This window comes from Geotrypetes seraphini, chromosome 1 (assembly GCF_902459505.1).
Source record: "Geotrypetes seraphini chromosome 1, aGeoSer1.1, whole genome shotgun sequence".
Taxonomy (NCBI): domain Eukaryota; kingdom Metazoa; phylum Chordata; class Amphibia; order Gymnophiona; family Dermophiidae; genus Geotrypetes; species Geotrypetes seraphini.
Genome location: NC_047084.1, coordinates 385,717,676 through 385,742,874, shown reverse-complemented (window position 1 = coordinate 385,742,874; position 25,199 = coordinate 385,717,676). Strand labels below are relative to the sequence as shown.

Below are 25,199 nucleotides of genomic sequence, written 5' to 3'. Positions count from 1 at the left end.
TCTTCGCACCATCGTCTCATCCAGGCATTGATCCCTTGCAGTTCCCCATGTCGCTTTCCATCTGCTCTTGGTACTGGGAGGATCTCGGAGAAGGCCACCTTCACCTCCCCGATCTCCAGTATTCTTCCGAGTGAGCGGAGCTGGCCCTTCATTTCTTCCCTGTCATACTTCCATCCGCTCACATCGTTGGTTCCCACGTGGATAAGCACAGCAGTGTCCTCTCCCCCTGCGCTGTCTTTGATCTTGGAGATCCTGTTGGCCACATCCTTCACTCTTGCTCCTGGCAGGCAGGTGACGATTCTATCCTCTCTTCCTCCTGCGTTGTAGCTGTCCACATACCGTACGATGGAGTCTTCCATGATGATCCCCATCTTCTTTATTTGGTGGTTCCTTGGGGGTCGTAAGTCCACATCCATGGTATAGGACCGATCTTCTCCCTCCTGCGATACTCCTGAAGTTATTTTCTGCTCTTCGGGTGGGGGGTGGGGGTGTCCCCATGCAGTATCCCTCTTACTCCTGGTCTCCGCTTCCTTTTCTCCAGAATTTGCAGGGGTGTCTTCTCTTCTCTTGTCCAGGCCTTCTTCCTGAGTTGTTCGGGTACAGTTCTCCACATGCTGCTAGTGTGCTTCCTTGATGTAACTTTCTAGTTCCTTGACCTCTTCGTTTGTAGTCGGGACTGCACTAGAAGCTTCTGTTCGGATTTCTTCTTCAAAGGTGAGGAGTTCTTTCAGATTCAGTACTGTCTCCTCTAGCAGCCGGACCTGCCATTTCAAGCTATCCAGCTCCATGCAACGACTGCTAAATTTGATAACTTTAGGGCAGATCCAATGGGTAGATGGCTCTATGTTAATATAACTTCAGGAAAAAATACCCTGTCACTTCTTAATATTTATGCACTCAATACTAATCAGGCAGATTTTTTTAAAAAAGCTTCAACAAACAATTCTATCACTGGCTATATCTAATTTAATCGTAGCTGGAGACTTCAATAATGGATATAAAAAAAAACCGAGTAGACAAAATCATTAGGTCTGGATAATCTTATACACACATGTGGATTAAAGAATATATGGCGGATTTTTCATTTTAATGCTCGAGAATTTATATTTTGTTCCCAAGTTCATAAATCATTCTTAAGAATTGATTATTTTTTTGTTTCTGATCATTTAATTCAACAGATTACAAAAGCCAGCATATATTCAATCATTTTGTCGGATCATGCTGGAATTTGGATAGAATATCAGTTCACTAAAGAAGATTCTAACAGACCTGTATGGAGGTTCAATAATATACTGCTTCAATTCAAGTAAAAATGAATGAGTATTTTCAACTCAGTACCTCGGAGGAAATCTCTTTGGAAATTCTTTGGAATGCTTTTAAGGAAACTATACAAGGGCAGATTATTTCATATTCGGCACATGTTACAAAATTACTCAGATTAGAGTTTTCCAAACTGGAACAAATTATTTTGATTTTGAATCACAATTGGCTTTAAAATGGGAACAAGGTACTTTGAATGTCCTGTTAAAAGCTAAATCTATAATAATAAAACGCTAAGCGCGCATGCGCACTCTTAACGCCGTGTTGCCTGATCTGTAGTTCCTTGGCTGGCAGAGTGCGCATGTGCGCTTACCACGCATTTCTCTGTCTCGCAGCGGGCTTGCTGGCTCCGGCCAGACAAAGTTCATTTTTTTGTTCAAAGCCCCCACCGCAGTTCCTCTATCGAACCTCACCAGAGTCGGAGAAGACTTCCGACTCTGGCGGGGATAGAGACAGGAGACACAGCGTTGGCTTTGAACTAAAAAATGAACTTTGGCTGGCTGGAGCCGGCAAGCCCGCTGCGAGACAGAGACATGGCTCACTTACTGCCCCCCTTCCCTTCCCGTAGTCCCGACTACAAACCTGCCTATTCTAGCAGCGTGTGCAGCACTCTACACACACTGCTTCGGAGCCTTCTACTGCCCTGATTTGCTCTGCCACGTCTCTGATGATGTCATCAGGGACGTGCCAGAGTAGATCAGGGCAGTAGAAGACCCCAAAGCAGCGTATGTAGAGTGCTGCACACGCTGCTGGAATCAGCAGGTTTGTCAGGACCGTGGGAAGGGGGGCAGTAAGGGAGCCGGCCAGACCGCGGGAAGAGAAAGGGGAGGTAGGGGAAATGCTGCTGCACAGGAAAGTGGTGTGGGGGGAGGGAAATGGAGGGGTAGGGAATGCTGCTGCTGTGACTGCTGCACAGGGAAATGGAGGGGGTGGGAATACTGCTGTGGCTGCTGCACAGGGAAATGGGGGGAGAGAAATGCTGCTGCATAGGAGGCAGGGAGAGAGACAGATAGATAGAAAGAAAGACAGACAGTGGGAGGAAGGGAGCCAGAAAGAAAAGAAGAAAGACACATGGGCAGGGAGAGACACAAAAAGACAGACAGACAAAGGGAGCCAGGGAGAGAGACAGACAGAAAGAAAGACAGACATATATTTTAGCACCCGTTAATGTAACGGGCTAAAATACTAGTATAAATATAATGAGATTTGCTCGCAATTGGCTAGGAAGGATTTGTTTTATCAGCAAGCTGTATATTATGGGAACTCGAATAAAGCAGAAAGAATATTGGCAAATTATCTTAAAAGCTAAAAAGAGAAAAGTAAAGATTGCGGCCATTACGGATGGAAAAGGTAAAATTTCTACCCACATTACAGATGTTCTAAATCAATTTCTGGATTATTTTAAAGCTTTATATTCTTCTGAGCTCTATTCAAACAAAGAAAATGAAGGAAGATAATTTTAAAATTGAATAAATGGGCAAAAAATTCCTGAGCATGTAAAGGACAAATTAGAGGCGCCTATATCATTTACTGAACTCCATTCAGCATTGAAGTCTCTCAGAGCTGGATCCGCTCTGGGTAGTGATGGATTCAAAGTGGAGTTTTTCAAATCTTTTCAAACTATACTGTTACCTCATCTGTTTAAATTATATCAATCACAACTGACAAAGGGTCAGATATCAGGTACTATGGCAGAAGTTTTCACAATAGTTTTGCCAAAGCCAAACAAGGATAATAATAATAATAATAACTTTATTCTTGTATACCGCAATACCATGGAAGTTCTATGTGGTTAACAGATGAAGAGACTGTACATTTATAGCGAAGTTATTTTTTTACAGCCAAGTTACATTTACAGTGAAGTTACATTTACAGTGAAGTTACATTTATAGTGAAGTTACAATTACTGTAAGTTAAATACAGTGGTGTTGCATACAGTGGTGTTGCATACAGTGGTGTTGCATACAGTGGTGTTGCATACAGTGGTGTTGCATACAGTGGTGTTGCATACAGTGGTGTTGCATACAGCGGTGTTGCATACAGCGGTGTTGCATACAGCGGTGTTACATACAGCGGTGTTCGATATGGCAGAGCAGAGGCATTTAGTATGAGAAGTAACGAAGACAGGATAATTAGTTAGATTGAGTGATCCATTTTGTTAAGCCATATAGTGGCTAACAAGATTGGAGGAGTCGGAGAGTCTGGAGGTGTGTCGAGGTCAGAGAAGGAGGCAAGGAAGAGGGGGGGGAGAAGTTAGAGGAATTTGTTGAAAAGGTAGGTTTTGATTGACTTCCTGAACATTTGATAGGGGGGGTAATTGGAGATGAGGGCAGTAAGGCATTTGTTCCATTTGCCCGCTTGGAATGCTAGGGATCTATCGAGGAATTTCTTGTAGAGGCAGTTCTTCAGGGAAGGAAAGGAAAACAGGTAAGTGTTTCGTGTACGAGAGGGGCCTGCAATATCAAATTGCTCAGATAGGTAGATTGGTGAAGAGCCTGCTAAGGTTTTGAAGCAGAGGCAGGCGAATTTAAAGATCCTATATTGGTTTCAAACTACAGGCCAATTTTATAAATGAATGTGGATGGAAATATTCTGGCTAAACTATTGGCTCTGAGGTTATCCAAGGCTAACCCTTATATGATTGGAATGCACCAAATGGGTTTTGTTGCTCAAAGACATTCTACAAATAACACCAGATTGGTGTTTCATATGCTTACTTTAGCAAAAAAAAAATAGATGATCCGGCTTTCTCTGTTTCCTTAGATGCAGAGAAGGCCTTTAATCATATAGAATGGACTTTTATGTACCAAGCAGTGGATTGGTTTGAGATAGGTTCCGGATTTATTCAAATGATTCAAACCTTGTATAGTTCCCCCTCAGCCAGACTATATATTAATAATACATTCTCTGTATGTTTTTGTCTGAAAAGGGGAGTTAGACAAGGATGTCCCTTATCTCCTTTGCTTTTTGATATTGTTTTGGAACCCTTGTTGGCTATTCAGCAGGCAAAGGAGATACAGAGAATTCCATTTGCAGTTCGAGAGTATAAAGTTTTGGCGTATGCAGATGATATTTTGATTCATTTGAAAAATCTTGAATCAACTATCCCTCATTTACTGGAATTGATTGATCGATTTGGCAAATTTTCTGGTTATAAAATAAATTGGAGCAATTCAGAGGTTCTTCCATTTAATGTGCATTGTGTAAAAGGTTTATTTGATTCATTCTCATTTCTTTGGAAGGAAGAGGGAATAAAATATTTGGGTATAATGATTCAAAGAACATTTGAAGACACAATGACAGTAAATGAAATGTTTAATGTTAAAGAAATGTGTGAGCATTGGAATCCATTACACCTTTCTTGGTGGTGGAGAGTCCAAACCATCAAAATGATGATCTCGCCTGTAGTCTGTTACCAAATGAGTATGTTGCCAGTTTATTTTCAAAGTTCCTTTTACAAAAAATTGAATGGGATTCTTACAAAATTCCTTTGGCTTGGTAAAACTTCTAGAATCACCTTAGTATCTTTGCAAAAATCACAATCGGCGGGGGGAGTAAATTTTCCAAATTTTTACAGGTATCACCAAGCCTTTATATTGTGTCAGGGTATGTATTGGATCCTTCCTGAACATATTGAGAATCTGCCAGATTGGCTGATATTTGAAAGTCATCTTATGGCTCCATTACGTCTTAACCATTTTTTGAGTATCAAGCTTCCTCAAATATACAAGGACAATATTATCCTTCATTCCACCTGGAATACATTAAAATTTATTAATACCTTAACTCCTGATTCAGTACAATAATCTACATGTCAATCCCTGTGGTTAAACTCCAAGATACAAATCACCGAGTTTAAAATCCTCTGGAAACATTGGTTGCAGGCAGGCATACATACTTCAGGTGATATGATTTCAAATGGGAAAGTGGTAAATTTATTACAACTGCAGCAATCATTTGGCATATCAAAGTCTCAAGGGTATTAAATGGTTGCAGTGAAGCAGGCCATTCAGAAGGGGTTCCATGACTGGCAAAATTTTAAAAACTCAGTATAGCTTGCCAGGCCTATGTTTCCAGACAGATTTTCAAGGCATCAAGTCGCCAAGTGGTACAAATTAATATCTGAATATTTGGGGAAAAAAACACCTAAAATCAGCTTTAAAGATATTTGGAGTATGGAAATAAAGCAGCATATTTATTCTACACAATGGACACGGATTTGGACTTGGAGGATGAGATGTACAGTGTCAGCATCTATGAGATAAACTCAGGGGGGGGTTGTTATATAGAATTTTTTTATACCGCATTTCGTTTACAAAAGTTGGATAATTTAAAGTCTATTAAATGCTGGCACTGTCATCTTGATGTAGGGACTCTGGATCACTTGTTATTTTATTGTCCCTTGATACTCAATTTCTGGAAATCAATATGGGGAAAGATTAATATGATACTGTCATTGACATATTGAGACCTAAGAACCCAATTGATAAACATAAAAGCAGACTTCTTTTGATTATGATGGGGGTTGCTATGAAAATTATAACCAGAAATTGGAAAATTAATGACAGGTTAAACTTTTCCTTTTGGTGGGAAACATTGTGCCTATATTACAGGTATGAGAGAATGAATTCAGAACAGGGGGGAAATAATAAAAAGTTTAAAGAAGTCTGGAGTCCGTTGGAAACATTTGTTAAATTACAGAGTGATTACAGAGCTTTAATTCTCAGAATTCCTTGGTTTTCCACACACATCCAGATAGGGAGGGGGTAGGGTATAGGGTATTTCATTTTTAATATTTGTGCAAATATAAGTGCTGGTAATTGTTTTTATCTGTATGCACCTGTTGGTAAGTTTGGAAAACTAATAAAGAATTAAAGAAAAAGAAGAAAGAAACAGATTATAAGTAAAAGGAAATCACAGCATACAGATAGAACAGTAGCATTAATCTTTCATGAGCAGCACCAGATAAACACCAGTGATTCACCACAAGGAAACACTGGGGCCAGAGCTGTATTCTCCCCTTGTAGAAACCTTGGGAACACAAAAGTGATTGCTGTAGTATTTGTATACAATGTGTTCTGCAAAACAGTAACATCATATGTATTAGGTCTCAGCAGTACTACTTACTGCTTGCTTTTTAGCATCTGCTGTACCAAGCTGCCTCCTCACCAGTAACAGGTCATATCTTGGCATCAAACAGTATCTTCAATATCTGTACCACCTGTCAGTAAGGCCATCAGTGTAGGCAAGTAGGGCTTCTGCCCTAGTTGTCAAGCTGGTGTGAAGGGAGAAGGTGCGCACTACATTTTTGAGTCAGTTTGTGGCAATGAGATTGTAAACTTGCGGGCATTGAGGGATCCAAGACGGCCGCTGCCTATGCAATCGGGTAACATGCATCCGACCCAAGTTCGACGACTGTTTTACTTTATGTTGGTGACAGCTGTTTCCAGCTTTACTACATTCCTACCTGAACGCAATGCCGAAGAGGAGAGGCCGGAGCACTTCTGGTGCCTCGCAGCGTTCAGGAGGGCCAACTCTCGTCAACATTGAGGACTTGCTCCGGAGGATGCAGGGAGCTGCGTCTACAACTCCGGAGGTTAGCCCGCTAAGGATCCCAGGTGTAGGCAAGACCGGCGGGATTTCTCTTGGGCCAGATACTACTCTCAGCCTGGAGATTAGAGCACCGCCTCCTCCACCACAGATAGCCAGTTCTCCCAGGGGTGAGGAAACCCTGAATGAAGGGGCGGTCCTATCCCCAGAAGCAGATTCAAAATCAGGGAGCCTGGGAATGGAGATCCCGGTTCAAGTAAACTCTGAAGAGGACTCTGTGGAAATTACAGCAGCAGGAGGAGTTTGACCCAGAAGGAACAGAGTCTTGGATATCTTAAGAAAGGCGAGAAACTATGCACTTCAATACAAGTTTCTTTTTGGGATAGGCCTGCTGATGTGACCTTAGAAGCCCTTTGGGACCTGGTAGCAAATTTTGGGAAGACAATTAGCCCCAATTTCCAAAAAATTGAAAATAAACTGATTCACCATTCAGAAGAGCTAGAAAAATTAAAAATGGACATGACTTCTTCAAAAAATATACTTCAAAAGACTCAGCAAGACATGGCTTCAGTAAAACAACTTCAGGAAACTATAATTAAAGATAATTTAAATCTTAGAAAAAAAGTAGAGACATTAGAGAACCATGCGCGTATTAATAACTTGAGATTGATAAATTTTCCAAAAGTAATCATGGTTTCACCTAGAGACATGCTTAGGAGATATTTAACAGAAATTTTGGAAGTTCCGGAGGGAAATTTTCCACCATTCTCTCAGGTGTATTATCTCCCCAGCAAAATTCCGCATCAACAGCAACCTGAACCTACTCAAGGACAAGCATTAAATATTACTGAAATTTTGGAGAAATCAGACACGGAGGTGGCAACACCAGCAACATTAGTTGTTACATTGGCTCTATCTATTGATAAGTCATGGTTATTGAGACTATTTCTTAAGAATAAACAGAAGGAATTTCTTGGTTGTAAAATTCAAATGTTCCCTGATGTTTCAAGGGAAACGCAAAAACGTAGCCATGATTTCTTTCTTTTAAAACCAGGGGTCACCTCATTAGGAGCTACATTTTATTTAAGACACTCTTGTAAGTGCATTGTTCGGTATCACTCAACTAAATATGTATTTTTTGGACCTCAACAATTGACTAATTTTGTGGCTATGTCCCCGTCTGGACAAGGATAAAATTCAATCTTGAGCTCTAAAAGGAAAATAGTAGCTTCTTTCCCGATGTATAGAACAGCATTACTTAGATGTATTGATTATATCTCTTCTTATTTCTTGCCAATATAATTCTTGGATCTAAAGAGGACTTGAGCTAATTTCACCATAATAATTCTTCTTGTAATTTTACTTAACTTTTGTTAAGTAAGGATTTACTGTTTAATGATAAATATGCTTTGGTTAAATTTGCTTTCTTTACAAGTTATACTTGATAATATATTGAAATCAATAAAAATACTTAAATATAAGAGATTGTAAAGTTGCCAGTTGGGAGGAATTGTGATTCTGAAAGTAACTTTTGCCCTGGGTGACATTTGTACTCTGCTGGTTTGGATTTTCTATCAGACCTTCTGGTCCAGAAAAAGAGGAATCTTACTGGTAACACTCATATTACCTGAAAATTATTCCACTTATCAAATATCTAAGTGGAGCACATAAATTTAAAATTGGGTTGGGTATTACATAATAAATAATAAAGCCAAACATAATTTAACAAATTATAGAATAAGGGGGAGAACTACATCAGTAAATAGGATAGAAATACATGTAGGGTTAGTACAATAATTTTGCTGCTAAGCATTATGGTATGCTTCAAGGAACAATAAAGATTTGTGAAAGGCTCTTGGGAGAAGTTTAATTGAATGTTTGTGCCTTTTTTAGTACAAAAGAATGAAAAGGGTTATCACACTCAGCATTGCATTTATTGGAGTTTATTTTGCACTTTATTTATTGCAGCTTATTTTGTGGTATTTTATTTGTAGATGGCATCAATGAAGATGTTCCAGCTTCAGTTCCACACTGGATTTGTTCCTCGTAATGCCACCACTGTGAAATTTGCAAAGTATGTTCATACATTTTTAAATATTCAGTTCACGAACTTTGTCCTTAATGCAGTATTTCAATATTACCTTCCTAAGAGAGAGATTGATATGCAGTGTCAAGAGTGTGTACTGTTTGTCACCACTTGAGTTTTCAGGATATGCAAAATAAATACAGTGTTCCCCCTGGTCGTTCGCAGTTTGCGGTCCCGGTCTTTCACGGTATTTTCCGACAGTGTTGTTGAGGAAGGAATGCACTGAGTTGCACAGTGTCCAGTACAGCTCCAATGAACTGTGGAGTTTGAGAGGGTTGTAGCTGAGATTTTGGAAAGTTTACTTCGAACCCCAAATTTTGGAGGAACCAAATAGTCCATTGGGTCACTACAATAACCCCCTGAGATGTTGAATCTTTGATGAGCTAGTCATCTAGGTATGGGAAAACCTGAAGACCATGGCTGCGCAGAGCTGATGCTACCACCACCAGGCACTTGGTGAAAACTTTGGGAGATAATGCCAGGACAAAGGGTTGCACTCTTTATTGATAGTGACGATTTCCCACCTGAAATCTGAGGAACCTGCAAGAGGCTGGGTGAATTGGAATGCGAGTGTAAGCCTCTTTGAAATCCAGAGAGCATAACCAATCATTGTGGTCCAGAAGGGGATACAAAGATGCCAATGAGAGCATCCGGAATTTCTCTTCGACGAGAAATTTGTTGAGAGCTCTGAGGTCCAATATAGGTTGCAGATCTCCCGTCTTCTTCGGAACAAGGAAGTAATGGGAGTAAAACCCTGTGCTCTGCTATTCCAGAAGAATTTCCTCGATGGCACGGAGACGAAGCAGAGCTTGAGCTTCCTGAAGAAGGGTAAGCTGCGATGACTTGGAAGGACACTCTCTTGGGGGGGGGGGGGAGATCTGATGGAACTTGAAAAAAGTAGCCCTCCCTGATTATTGTGTGGACCCAGAGGTCGGATGTAATGAGTTCCCATTGCTGATAAAAATGATGGTGATGTCCTACAATGGGAAGAGGAGAGGACAGAGGCATAACAATTGAGGTTATGCTCTGTGTTAAGTGGTCAAAAAGGCTGAGTGCAGCAGGAGTCAGAGATTTACGCTGCTGCTGTTGTTTTTAGGAGGCGGCCTTGAATAAAGTGCTGACTTTTGCGGATAACACCTCTGATAGGATGGAGAGGGCCTATAGCTCTTAGTAGTGAAAGGCTTCAGTCTTACAATAGAAGCAAACAATTTCTCATGCTCCGACAAGTGCTTTGTAGCTGTCCCAATGGAGTCATCAAACAACTCATTTTCTCTGACATGGGATGTTGGCCAGTCAATCTTGCAGGTTTGGATCCATGTCCACAGTTCTTAACCAGGCTGAATGACGCATGGCCACCGAGAACGCAGTGACCCTGGAGGGCATCTCAAAAGCATCATATGTAGCCTGAATCATATGCATGCGTAGATGATCTAGAGTAGAATGCATATGCTGGAACTCTGAAAGCCAATGTTTTGGGAGATACTTGAAGAAAGCAGGCATAGCATTGATTCAATGCTTGAGATAATATGTAAAGACAAATTTATAGTTTAAAATCTGGTTTATCATCATCGAATTTTGATACAGCCAACTGCCAAACTTGTCCATGGTCCTTCCCTCTCGGCCAGGTGGGATTGTGGCATAAACCTAAGCAGGATTGGTTCTGTTTAAAGAAGACTCCACAAGAAGAAATTGATGGGATAGTTGAGACTTCTCAAGTCCTTTGCAATGAACCATCTTATAGCGAGATTCTAGCTTTGCTGGCACAGCAGGAATTGAGTATGGTGTATCCAGATTATTTTTGAAAGTTTAAGACAGAATGCCATTCATAGGTAATTTTAAAGAACCCCTAGGAGGATTAGTTATACCCAGTTCTTCAAAATACTCCTCAGAGTATTTTGAATCAGAATCCAAGGCAATGTTGAGATCTTTACTCATTTGACACAAGAATTTAGTAAAGGACCAGAAGAGGGATGACCCTGCTGAGGTGAAGGAGAACAAGACCCCCTCGAAGTTCCCCTGACTACAGAGAAAGAAGGTGAAGCCTCCCTGGAATATTGATAGCGAAGATCCAAATCCATAGATAAAGATGTGGAGGAATGTCCACTCCTGGAATGAACAGGAAAAGCAGAACGTTTCCTTTTTGATAATTAAGCTGGTGAAGAAAAACTCGTAGGAGAAGAGCTCGACTGTCGAGAATGCTATTGATGAGGTTCTGCAATCAATGTCCTCAGGAGTTAAGAGGCCTCGAAGAATCGTGATGCCTCGATGAATGAGGCCTACCTCGAGAAAACGACCTGGGTCGAGACGAATGCCTAGACAGATGGTGTGGAAATGAACTATGCCTCGGAGAATGAGGCCTTGATCGAGTCGAATCCAACCAGTTTCTGATCCATCTATGTACATCTCCTTCCACCCCATGGTTCTTCAGTTTCCGGAGTAGGCGTTCATGGGGCACCTTGTCAAAGGCTTTTTGGAAATCTAGATATATGATGTCTATGGGGTCTCCATTGTCCATCCGTTTGTTAATTCCTTCGAAGAAGTGCAATAAGTTCGTTAGGCACGATCTCCCCTTGCAGAAACCATGTTGGCTGGTCATCAGAAGTTCGTTTCTTTCAAAATGTTCATCAATGTTTTCTTTTATCAGTGCTTCTGCCATTTTCCCCGGAACAGAGGTCAGACTCACCGGTCTGTAGTTTCCCGGGTCACCTCTTGATCCCTTTTTAAAGATGGGTGTAACGTTGGCTATCTTCCACTCCTCCGGGATCACGCCCGTTTTCAGGGATAGATTGTAAATTTGCTGCAGTAGTTCCACTATTTCCTCCTTTAGTTCCTTCAGAACCCTTGGATGGATTCCATCCAGACCCAGGGATTTGTCAGTTTTTAATTTTTCTATCTGCCTGCATACATCTTCAAGGCTCACTTCCATGGATGTTAATTTTTCTGCTTGATCTCCATTGAAGAATTGATCGGGTTCCGGTATGTTGGATGTGTCTTCATTTGTAAATACGGACGAAAAGAACACGTTAAGTCTTTCTGCTACTTCTTTCTCTTCCTTCACCACACCCTTCCTGTCTCCGTTGTCCAGCGGTCCCACCTCCTCCCTAGCCAGCTGCTTCTCTTTAACATATCTAAAGAACGGTTTGAAATTTCATGCTTCCCTGGCTAGCCTCTCTTCATACTCTCTTTTGGCTTTTCGGACCACACGGTGACATTCCTTTTGATACTTCCTGTGCTCTTTCCAGTTCTCCTCAGTTTTGTCCTTTTTCCATTTCTTGAATGAATTTTTCTTATTTCCTATCGCTTCCTTCACTATTTTAGTTATCCACGCCGGATCTTTTGTTCGACTTGTTTTGCACCCCTTTCTGAATCTGGGGATATACAGATTTTGCACCTTGCTCACCGTGTCCCTGAAAAAAGACCAGGCATGTTCTACCGTTTTCCAGTTCCTGGAAATGTTCCTAAGTTTCTTCCTTACCATTTCCCTCATTGCTTTGTAGTTTCCTTTTCTGAAATTAAAGGTTGTTGCTATGGTTCTCTTTCCTTTCGGTATTCCAACCTCAACCTTGAACTTGATCATATTATGATCGCTGTTTCCCAACGGTCCCACTACTTCTACTTCCTTTGTAGGTCCTCTTAATCCATTTAGGATTAAATCCAGAGTGGCATTTCCTCTCGTAGGTTCTCTAACAAGCTGCTCCATGAAGCAATCTTGTGTAGCCTCCAGAAATTCTGTCTCCCTAGCGCATCTTGAGCTTCCAAGACTCCAGTCTATCCCGGGGTAGTTGAAGTCTCCCATAATAACCGTGTTACCGCTTTTACATTCTCGCTTCATCTCAGCTTCCATTTCTTCATTGATATCTCCAGTTTGCCCGGGTGGACGATAGTATAGACCCAGCTTTATTTCAGGCCCTTTCCTTCCCGGTATTTTAACCCATAGTGATTCCAGCTTGTTGGTCGTTTCTGCTGTGTCCATTCTTGTCGATTGTATGCTTTCTTTTATGTATAGGGCTATTCCACCAACTTTCTGGCCTAACCTGTCCTGGCGATAGAGTTGTACCCCGGCAGTGCTGTATCCCATTTGTTTTCCTCATTCCACCATGTTTCAGCGACTCCAATGATGTCTATGTCCTCTGCATTGGCCATGACTTCTAATTCCCCCATTTTATTTCTTAGGCTCCTTGCATTAGTATATACGCAATTTAGATCCTGGTATTTCCTTATCTTCATTTCCTTTCCTTGTGCTTCGGTCCTTGGTTTCTTTTCTTTTGTTACAATCTTCCTAACCTCCTCTTCTGGGTTAGTCGACTCCTGTAATTTGTCCCTTGTTTCTTCCCAGTCTTTTTTCCCTCAGTATCTTCACGGGATACCTTCTTCCGAATCGTCGACGCTTGGTCGACTGTCGGCTTTCCCCTTCTTCTTAGTTTAAAGTCAGTTCTATTCCTCTCCTGACATTGTTTGCTAGAAGTCTAGTTCCCGCCACGCTCAGGTGCAGTCCATCTCTCCTGTAGAGCTTGCTCTTGCCCCAGAACGTTGTCCAGTTCCTCACAAAGTGGAACCCTTCTTCTTCACACCATTTCCTCATCCACGCATTTATTGATTGTAGTTCCTCCTGCCTCTTCACATCTGCCCTCGGTACCAGTAGGATCTCTGAGAACGCTATCTTCTGGGTCCTCAACTTCAGCTTTCTTCCTAGGATCTTGAACTGTTCTATCAGGGTGCTTCTCCTGTAGTCTCTCCTGCTGACATCATTCGTCCCGATGTGGATCATTACTGCGGTCTCTTCTGTCTCCGCTCCTTCCAGGATCTTCCCAATTTTGTCCACGATGTCCTTTGTTCTCGCTCCCGGGAAGCAGGTCACTAGTCGATCCTCTCTCCCTCCTGCTATGTGGCTGTCCACATGCCTCAGGATGGAGTCTCCCACTAGGATCGCTGACTTTCCCTTCTTCATTTTTTGCTTCGGTCTCAGGTCAATGTCCTCGGTGTGCTGCACTCTTTCTTCTGGGCATCGACTAGCCAGTTCTTCCCTCTCATGTGGTATTCCTCTATGGGTGTCTTCTATGAAGTCATCTGCTTCTTGTTCTCCCTTCCATGTTGGTGTTGGTGTAACTCCATCTTTCATCTGAAGGTTGTTCTCTTCCACCCTTCTCCTGTATGTTTCCTCAATGAATTTCTCGAGTTCCTTGACTTCCTCTTCAATGTGTCTCTCACTCATGAAGTCCTCAGCTGTCCCGGTTGGGTCCTCGGTGGTGTAAAGTCCTTCTAGCTCCTGTATCTTGTCCTCAAGTCGCTTGACTTCTTTCTTCAAGCTTTTCAGCTCCTGACACCGACCGCATACACATGACTGTCTCCCCGAGGGGAGGTAGTCATACATATGACAGTCTGTGCAGAACACTGGAAAGCTCATCTTCTAGTTTCCCTCTGCTTCCATTGTCGTTCCTACTTTAGGATAACAGTTAACAGATTACATGTGACCTGTAAGTGCCCTCTGTAACTGCTTTGTGTCCCCTCTGTAACTGCTTTGTGTCCCCTCTCTCTGCCTGCTGCTGGTGTCCTCTCTCTCTCTCTCTCTCTCTCTCTCTCTCTCTCTCTCTCTCTCTCTCTCTCTCTCTGCTGCTGGTGTCCTCTCTCTCTCTCTTTCTCTCTGCCTGCTGCTGGTGTCCTCTCTCTCTCTTTCTATCTGCTGCTGGTGTACTCTCTCTCTCTGTCTGCTGCTGGTGTCCTCTCTCTCTCTTTCTATCTGCTGCTGGTGTCCTCTCTGCCTGCTGCTGGTGTCCTCTCTCTCTCTCTCTCTCTCTGCTTGCTGCTGGTGTCCTCTCTCTCTCTTTCTATCTACTGCTGGTGTCCTCTCTCTCTCTCGACCACGTGACACCTTACTATCGGCAGTTGCACTGGCTGCCAACGGAAGCATGAGTAAGGTTTAAATTCGCCTGCATCTGCTTCAAAGTACTTTATGGACTTGCTCCCAAGTACATAACAGGCCTTTTCTCATTATCCAACAACAAACGCAAGAGAAACTCACACTCAAAATTCATTTCTCCTCCAGTTAGAGGTTGCAAACTGAAAAAACACCATGAACACCTTCTCTCTCACCAAGCAGCCCTATAGGGTAAAGACCTAGATCAACTGCTTTCGCCCACTACCTATGGGGAATTTAGGAAGCGCCTAAAACATACCTGTTCCTGAAATACCTAAACAATTGACCCGCTTTCCCCTCTCTCTCCCCAAGAACGGTCTCCCCTACCCCTACCTTTACCCCCTTACCTCTTCCCACCACCCCCTACCTTTATCCCCCCCTCCTTAGTCCACCTGAATCTCATGGAACTGTGATACATATAAACTATTATCTTTATAATATCTTAATTTTCGTTGTTATTTTCTAAAACATGCGGCTTATTCCAAACAGGTCCTCGGACATTACCTACCAAAATGTACATCTTATACTCTTGCTAAGCAAATTATATTTCTATATTCTTGCTTTCTTAAAGTCTATGCTATCTGTATTTCCTATGTATATCTGCATATTGTGTTTTGCTGAATGTCCAGCTCTCTTGATTGTAAACCGCCTAGAAGTTGCAAGATTGTGGCAGTATAGAAGAATAAAGTTATTATTATTATTATTAATCAAAACTTGCTATCCATCCCCTCTTTAAGATACATTAACACTATGCGTACTAGCATCTTTTCTGTTACAGCCCCTACCATCTGGAATTAAGCACCAAATTATATAAGAGAAATTACATCCCTTGATAAATTTAAAAGAAACTTGAAGGCCTTTCTTTTTAAAGATGCATTTGGTGTATAATAGTCCTTCTAAGGATGGTAATGTAAATCTATTCCTTGCCTTTTTTTTAATCATTTTAGCTTATTTTACATTATTCTAGACTATTTATATTTTGTTCCCCTTCCTTTTGTTTTGGTCCCTCTTACCCTCTCTTTCTCTTTATACAAATTGTATTTCTGCCCTTCTCCATCTTGTATCGGTAAGTTAATGTTTGTCAGTGTGTTTTATTGTTTGTTTGTAGCATTGTTTGTAATTTGTTTTTAATGTACGTTATTATTATACTTTGTTTTTATATTATGTAAAATCGCTTTGAATTTTAATAAGGCGGTATATCAAATTTTTAAATAAACCTGATAATTAATATATTAAGCAAAAATAAGATTCTTTGAAATGATATTAATATATATAATAAGTGTTTGTTTAAAAAAAAAACCTGAGCACAAATTAACGTTCATACAACAAAACCCAAATCAAGCACGTCACCAATCCAGCATCTATCCTTCGACCATATTTCATTATCCATAAAAGATGACACTTTAGCCCACTCAAGATTTCCACTTTACTTATAGCCCCTTTGAGTCTGTGCAGTTATAGTCTCAGAAATATTCAGGCTGTGCATGACTGCACTACTGATCATGGCCATCTTATGGAGGTCGGTATCAGCGGAAAGCCATCGGGGGAAAGGCAGAGATTGTTATAAGTATGAAATAGGATTCCCAAATTTTAATTGCTGACCTCGATGTAGAGCTTGCATCTTGCTGAAGTAAATAATAAATACATTTTATAATTATTGTCTATTCTATTCCATGAACAATTATCATTAAAGTTGATAAAAACTGATAACAACAAATAGAATGTAAGAGCATATAAGTGTAGGCTCAAGCCATAGAATGCCAGGCTCAGCAAGTGTAAAAAAAACCCCACATTTGGAATAAATAGTATATGAAATAAGTAAATTTGAAAATTAGAAAGCAGAAGCAAAGATTATAAAACCAATTCTCTTCATTCATCAAGTCAAGTCAAACAGCTGGAAACCTATGTTAAAAATTGTAATCAAAAGAAAACCATTGTAGCACAATGTAAATTCAAATCAGATAGCAAGAACATTTAGTCAAAAAGTCAAAATCTTCAGCCCATTTTCACTTGTTGTATCCAGGACCTCAGGACAGCAGGATCAGTATATGTAGCAGTAGCATTACGGTGAGTAGCTTTCATATGAGAAGGATAAAATAGACGGTATTGGGCTCCTAATTCCTTCAAATCTTGCCGAAGACTTAAAAATTATTTTCTTCTGGCTGCAGTGGCAGGGGATAAATACGGCACTATAATAATTTTCTGACCTTGATAGATAAATGCAACTTTGCTTTTAGCCACCACAAAAATTTGAATAACGTGGTTGTAGTGTAGCAGCCGCACAATTATAGGGTGTGGGTATTTAGCGACACTCATCATCTTTGAAGGATTGCGATGGGCTCTTTCAAATTCCAAGGGCAGCCCAAACTTAATTTCCAGAAACTTTGGGATCCAGGTGAGGAGAAATGAAGTCAAATCATTGCCTTCTGCACCTTCAGATATGTCTAAAATTCTTATATTATTTCTTCTGCAGCGATTGTTGAGATCTTCAATATTTCCTTGCAGCTTTGAAATGTTTAATTCATTAAGACACTCTCAGCGCCATTCCTTCAAGCTTTATTGTTCTATCAGTTAACAATGATATTGATTGTTGTGAGGAGGAAAGCTCAGCCCTTATGTCCCTGGAAATAGCCATATGACTATTCAGTAGATCTTTAATTGTTTTAATTCAGCCATAATACTCTCTTCTGAATACACCACAGACTCTGCTTTACCTATCTTGTCACGTGAAGGCAGATTAGATTTGAGACACTTGGAGGTGAGTGGAGTGGCAAATATAGCCTCCAGTTTATTTTTCTTCATCTTCTTTGGATAATAAAATTGAAATTCTCCAATGTATATTATATAGCATTGGTTGACCCTTATTTAATAATGTTATTTGAATACAGCAGCGGGAGCCGATGTATCAAGAAGCCATTTTGTTAGAATGCCGAATGGAACCTCCCTGGGCCAGCATATTTCTGTAAATATGTTGTGCTTCTCTGATCACTCTGCCCAAGCATGGGGGTTTTATACAGACAGTTTCTTTGTTCTGCAAAACACACCTCCAGCTCTGTTCGTGTACTGTCCTTATAGGTATAAATCTGCTGCCTAGCTATCCCACCCCCAGCTGATGCCTCTATCCTCTCCGGGGGTGCCCAGGACAGGAATATTCCTAGAACTTTCTTTTCTTCACATGGGCCCCCACTTCTGTGTTTTTTATCACCTCCTGGATGCCTGTTATAGATGATGTGCTCTGCTTCCTCTGCTGACTTACAGGTTTTACAGCGCTTAGTGTCCTTGGAAAACAGTCTTCACAGCAGGGAATCAAAACTTAAGCACTCACAAAGATACACAAGTAGCATTCCAGAGAAAACCAGTCCTGGTATCCATGGCTCACACTGAAGACAGTATATTGAGGCTTCAGATGTAATCTCTATAGAAGGATCCGTATTGTAGTGCAACAACAGGGATGGTATATGTTAACCTCCCTTGAACACCTCCTATTTCAATATAGTGTATCAAGTGTATTCTCCAGGCCCTCAGAGGTGCCACCAATCAGTTCAATAGACTTTCATAATTGTCATTGGGTCCCTGGTATGATGAAAAGTGCAATGCTTTTTCTTTTTTTTTTTTTTTTTAGTTCAATAATTTTATTGAATATTATAAGAGATATACATAAAGCAGTTCAAACACATAGAATCTGAATAAAAAACATTGGTGTAAAAAAGAAAAATCCGTATCTACAGTCATTTGTGTACAACCAGACTAGTAAAAAGAGTCTAGAGTATTTGGAACTGCTAGTGAAAAGAATAGAAGAGATAGAGAGGCAGGCAGAATGAAATAAAAGAAAAAGGAGAGATAAAGAAAGAGAAGGAAAAAGAGAGAGAAAGAGAGGCAGAAGTGTCTACGAGGTAGAATGAACATATGAATCTAAGAATAACCAAGGTGATTTGTTTCGCACCAAGCTTGTGGAGAATCGGGAAATCATGTTCTTCTCATATGCATATGATTCAAATCTGTGGTACATGCTCAAAGAGTTCCACCAAAAGGTATAGTCTAGTAGCGAGGATGACTTCCAGTTTTTCAAAATATGCATAAGAGCAGTCACAAACATGGTGTCAATGAGTTTAGGAGGACAGTTTGATTGTGCAAAACAAGGGTGTTGAGAACGAAGGATTACAATGTCCATGGAAATCACTTCTGAACACTTGGTAATAGATTTTATGGTGTCCCAGATACGAACCCAAAAGGAATGAACCAAAGTGCAGTGAAAAAGCATGTGATCAAGAGTTCCAGGTGCTTTCAAACAGTTCCAGCAGGTAGAGTCTTGTTTTAGATTCGCTTTCCACATGCGAAATGGGGTCCATACTGCATTCCACATAATAAAGAACATTGATTGCGAGACTCTTGAGGACAAAAGAGGACGATTTGTGGAAGACCAGAAAAGTTCCCAATCTATTTCAGAAAGCGCGGTTTTCAGGATAGAGTCCCAATGGTTCATGGAGTGGGGTGAAAAAGTGAAGGAGTGATCTCTCAAAATACTATAAAAAAGAGATATCGCCCTACCTTTCAGTAAAGCCAGAGTAGACCAGTGGCAAACAGTGTGAATAGAGGTCATAAAATCAGGGCGCATATGCAGATTAGACAGTATTCCAGTAAGCATAAGCCGTTGAGGATATACAGAGGATGGAAGTGAGTATACAGAACAAAAAGTATCAAAAGGGACAAATGAAATGGAGGAAATCATTTGGTGAACAAACCACACACCCGCCTGCTGCCATCTCTTCCATGAGAGGGATCTACCATTAGTTTGAATTTTAGAGTTATTCCAAAGGGACATGAATGGGCTTTCACCAATAGAGATTTCAGCCGCTGCATCAAGAAGATGAAAAGCATGCTGTGTTGCACTCAATAAAGAATACTTTCTCAAGTGTCTAGGTACTGACACTGTAAGGAAGCAGGAGATATGCAGTGGTGCGCATAAAAAGCGTTCCATTTCAAGCCATGCTGGCTGATCTTGAGGATATGAATCAACGATCCAGTGAGCTCCGTATTTGGCTAAAGACGCAATATAGTAATAATAAAAATCTGGTAAATTTAAGCCACCATTAATCTTAGAGGCTTTCAGCTTAGCGAGAGCAATACGAGGTTTTTTCTTGTTCCAAATAAATTCAGAGATTTTCATATTAAGCCAATGAAAGAGCGTTTTCCGACATAGAAGGGGAAGCATAGAAAGTGTGTAATTAATTTGTGGGGCCAGGGTCATTTTAATGGAGGCTATTCTACCCCACCAGGACAAATAGAGCGGGGACCAGCGAGATGTAGTATTTGAAACTAAATTTTTGATTTTGGAAATGTTAAGATCCTGAGCATGTACTGGATCTTTATGTATAAGGACCCCCAAATATTTTACAGCTCCCTGCGACCATGAAAAAGGGAAATGAGCCAGATCTGAGGAGGAGATATGGTCATTGAGAGGGAAGATCTCTGATTTCTCCCAATTAACAGAATATCCAGAGAGATGAGAGTATTGAGAGATGATGTGGATAAGATGAGGTATAGAGTCAAGAGGATCTCTAAGAAAGAGAAGAACATCGTCAGCATAAGCTGCTAATTTAAACTCTCGACTGGACGAGGGAATACCTTTAATTGAGGAACATTGTCGGATGGCTGACAGGAGAGGTTCCAATGCTAAATCAAATAACAATGGTGAAAGGGGACAGCCTTGACGAGTACCTCTGTGGAGGGGAAATTTATTAGAGAGGGAATTATTAATCAGGATACGAGCTGTGGGTTGTCTATATAATGTTTCTATCCAGTCTGTGAAGAAAGAACCAAAGTTGTACCACTTCAGCACTCGGAATAAAAAAGGCCACTCCACCCGGTCGAAGGCCTTTTCAGCATCAATGGCTAGACCAATCACAGGATCCGATATTGTTTTTGCATGAGCATTGATATGATGAAATAAACGTAAATTATCTCCTATGTATCTTTGTTTGATGAATCCTGTTTGATCTTTATGTACTCGTCTGTTTTCGGCGCCATTTTCTCTGGCGTGCTCGGATCGGGTTTCAGCCTCTTCCCTCCAAGCGGCACGGGTGGAGCGGTCTCGCTTTTCGCCGGTTTTGGAGGCGACATAGGGGATTCAGAGAGCAAAATCTTGGCGAAAATCGCGAAATCGTTGTGAGAAAAGCACTTTTTAAGATTGTTTTGAGTGCGGGTGAAGAGGAGCAGCTATGCCATGCGCGTGTTCGCCGCGGCAGACCGGCCACGCCCCCTGCAATGCTTTTTCTATATATATATTTTCCCCTTGATAGCATACACGAAGGGTACCACGATAGGCCAGATGTTAACCCGCCAGGCCCACTGTGTTGTGGACCAGGCAGTTCATTCTAAATGCACCCACTGCCAATGGTGTGATAAAACTGTGGAGGGTAGTACTTGGCAGGACCCCCATACCAGACGCATTATTCGGGCTAGGACCCACACTACATGCAAATCCAGTTGGGTAGTGTATATTGTTATTTGTCCTTGCCCTTTAATATATGTGGGTCGTACAAAACGGGCAGTTCAGGTAAGACTCAATGAGCACAAGTCAAGAATATCTACGGAAACCTCAACATCTCCTCTTGTAGCCCACTGGATGTCTAAGAAGCATACATTAGACCAAATTAAATGGCGTGTTATAGATGCCATCGATTATCAGGGAGCAGAAGGAAATTTGGAGGCGAAGCTTAATTTTCAAGAACAGAGGTGGATTTATCAACTTAACTCAGTTATACCTCACGGGCTCAACTTAGAACTTAAATGGCAGTCTCTCTGGTGAGGTCTCACTGTATCTCCCTGTCTTTCTGCACAAGTTATAAACATATTAAGAATATAGGAGTGGGTTTAGTAATGTGAACCTTTTTCCAGCAGGGTGCTTCTCCGGGAATGCGGTTAACTCCGCGTTTCCGGGTTGACCCGATGACATCACGTCTCAGCTGTGATATTTAAGTAGCTACAGTACACGCTGTGGCCATCTTAGATTACATTTCGGGTGGCCACGTCGCGATGAGTAAATAGTTTTGAGGTAAGAGATTGTTATCAGCCAATTTTCTGATAGTCTTTGTGTCATACGATTTCATTGATTATTAATGATAGTTCCTTATCATAGGGATTGTGCCCTGAGGAAACCTTAACATGAGGAAACCTTAACAGGGTGAAACATGTTGGCGACTCTTTCCCTCTTGGCTAACCACCCAAGTTAAGTAAACTTCATTATTTATTTAACTTATTTATTGAAAATATACAAAAAATATATATATAGAAAAAGCATTGCACTTTTCATCATACCAGGGACCCAATGACGATTGGGGGCATAAATCCAACAGTTATGAAAGTCTATTGAACTAATTGGTGGCACCTCTGAGGGCCTGGAGAACACACTTGATACACTATATTGAAATAGGAGGTGTTCAAGGGAGGTTAATATATACCGTCCCTGTTGTTGCATCACACTGAAGACAGACAGTAAATGTCTAGCCTGTGTTTTAAAAGTCATTTATTCTCATCCTGTGTAAAAAGTCTGTCATTTCAAAATGTTATGTGTTAGAGCATAACTGTTTGGAAAGTTTGCCATTTCCTTACTTCACCTAGAGGAGCACAGAAAAAAATCCAGAGTGGATTCCTTCTGCGGATGGCTCGCGACCATGGGAATAAAACCCACTTGTCCTGAATGACACACCTGCCTAGTGGAAAATATATTATCAAGGTAAGAGCACAATTTCTTTTTACTGATTCTTTACAGGAGTTAATTTTGGTATTCCAGCAGATTTGCTATGCTCCCTGCTCTATAATTATCAGAATAAGAGCCCAATCTTATGCGTTTTCCTGACATTCTGAATGGTATTGGTCCCTGAGCATTGGGATGCTCATAAAGGATCCCTAACAGTAGCTATGACAACAGTTCATCATGACAACAGCTCAGGGGTGTCAGCAGTTGTTCTCTCAACTCAAGGTGGATTCTTGTTAGTACGCATCCCTGTCAAGTGCGAGAGACGTAGTATTAAAAATTATCTATTTATTTATTTATTTAGATTTCTATCCCATTCTCTAGTCAGTCAAAGTGGCTGTAATTCTTTAAATGTATTTTGAAGCACTGGTCTTGTAAATCAAAGCAGCTGTAACAGCTCAGTTTTTGTCACTCAATTGTCATACCAGGTTTCTGAATTATGTAGCCAATGTTCTACAACATCTTTAGAGTCATGAACAATGTTTTGGCTTCTCCGATCTCAGCCCGCAGAATGCTTTGGATCAGGCAACTGGCTCAAATTTCCACCTCCAAGTATACCCTCAGCAGACTTCCTTTGAAGGATCAAATATAAGAACATAAGAGTTGCCTCCGCTGAGGCAGACCATAGGTCCATCTCGCCCAGCGGTCCGCACCCGCGGCGGCCCATCAGGCCCACTGCCTGAGCAGTGGTCCCTGACTAATTTTATAGCTTACCATTTAAATCTGTCCCTATAATCTACCTCTATTTTTATCTATACCCTTCTATCCCTTTGTCCTCCAAGTACCTATCCAAGGCTTCTTTGAAGCCCTGTAGCGTGCTCCTGCTTATCACATCCTCCGGCAGCGCATTCCATGTATCCACCACCCTCTGTGTGAAGAACTTCCTGGCGTTTGTTCTAAACCTCTCCCCTTTCAATTTCTCTGAGTGCCCCCTTGTACTTGTGGTCCCCCTTAATTTGAAAAATCTGTCCCTGTCTATTTTTTCTATACCTTTCATGATTTTGAAGGTTTCTATCATGTCTCCTTTAAGTCTCCGCTTTTCCAGGGAGAAGAGCCCCAGCTTTTTCAGTCTGTCAGTATATGAGAGATCCTCCATGCCCTTTATTAGTTTAGTTGCTCTTCTCTGGATTCTCTCAAGTACTGCCATGTCTTTCTTGAGGTACGGTGACCAGTACTGAACACAGTACTCCAGGTGCGGTCTCACCATTGCACGATACAGTGGCAGGATGACTTCCTTCGTCCTGGTCGTGATACCCTTTTTAATGATACCCAACATTTTGTTTGCTTTCCTTGAGGCTGAGGCGCACTGCTCCGACGCCTTTAATGTTGTGTCCACCAATACTCCCAGGTCCATTTCAAGGTTGCTCACCCCTAGCGGTGATCCCCCCATTTTGTAAGTGAACATCGGGTTCTTTTTCCCTATATGCATGACCTTGCATTTCCCTATGTTGAAGCTCATTTGCCACTTTTTGGCCCATTGTTCTAGTGTTGTCAGATCCTTTTGGAGATCTTCGCAGTCCTCCATGTTATTTACCCTGCTATATAGCTTGGTGTCATCTGCAAATTTGATAACCTCACATTTTGTTCCTGCCTCCAGGTCGTTAATGAATATATTGAACAGGAGCGGTCCCAGAAACCATCTAGTTGTAGACAGTATGTAAAAAAAAAAAGAGAGAGACTAAACATAATAATTTCAGTGTAAAAGATGAAACATTCTAAACCATAGGGTTATTTTACATACTAGCATGATCTGCAGAAGAAATCTGTTTCAGGTTTTTCACTCTGCCTCTAGTGTAATTCACAGGCTAGTTTAACGCCCTCTAGCAATCTTATCTTTTGCAAGCATGTCTGCAGCTGTGTAGATTCTGCTTTTCACATTTTATTATTTTAATTTGACATAGTTTTGTCCCTTTCGTGGGTAATTTCACGTTTAAAATGGATTTGAAGCTCTGCCTGCTCGAGAATTCAGAGACTTCGGTCTGAAGCTGACAGGCCGATCCCTTTAGAGTACCTGTTAGCCAGTCTGCTTAGTCTTCCTTGGAGTTCAGGACCATCCCTGACCTAGTCTCACTCCCTGTTACGCTGGGGGTTGAGCACAGAATGTAGCACAGTGTACTAGCTGTGTTGTCGCACCTCCGCCTGTCCAGGTGCACATCAGGTGGTCCACAGGGATGGAGGCATAGTTAGAGGAGTTTGACTGGTAGCCCGAAGATCAACTTCAGAGGATAAATTTCCAGCAGTGTGGCAATGAATTCTGAACTGCAAGAGCTTTGTGTCTAGTGTCCAAGTACAGAGGAGCTGACAAGCTGTAATAACAATCTTTAAAAAGTTAATTTCCTCACCTGAAATGTTATTTGAGTAATTTTTTTATTTTCAGGAAATGTCGTTTTTATCACATTTTTGTCGCAAATTCGGGTCCGGCGACTGTATTGGATTTTTTTTAACAATCTTTTTTCAACTTTTCTCTGCTTCTTTAAAATTCAAAATTGTGCCAGGTAAACTGCTGGAATGGAGTCTTTAAGAGTCTCCCAGTATGGATTCATCCCAAATTTGGGCAAAATTGCTGCCTTTAG

At 41.2% G+C, this 25,199-nt stretch overlaps 1 protein-coding gene across 5 annotated transcripts in view; it reads left to right on the top strand.

Annotated features, from left to right (window-relative positions):
* GAK (cyclin G associated kinase) overlaps window positions 1–25,199 on the top strand; it is a 652,499-nt gene that overhangs the window by 461,214 nt on the left and 166,086 nt on the right. For all 5 annotated transcript variants that reach the window (XM_033916764.1, XM_033916747.1, XM_033916757.1 and 2 more), the window contains one exon: window positions 8,865–8,944. In XM_033916764.1, the coding sequence (XP_033772655.1) occupies window positions 8,865–8,944 (80 nt within the window). The remainder of the gene's footprint in view (window positions 1–8,864; window positions 8,945–25,199) is intronic.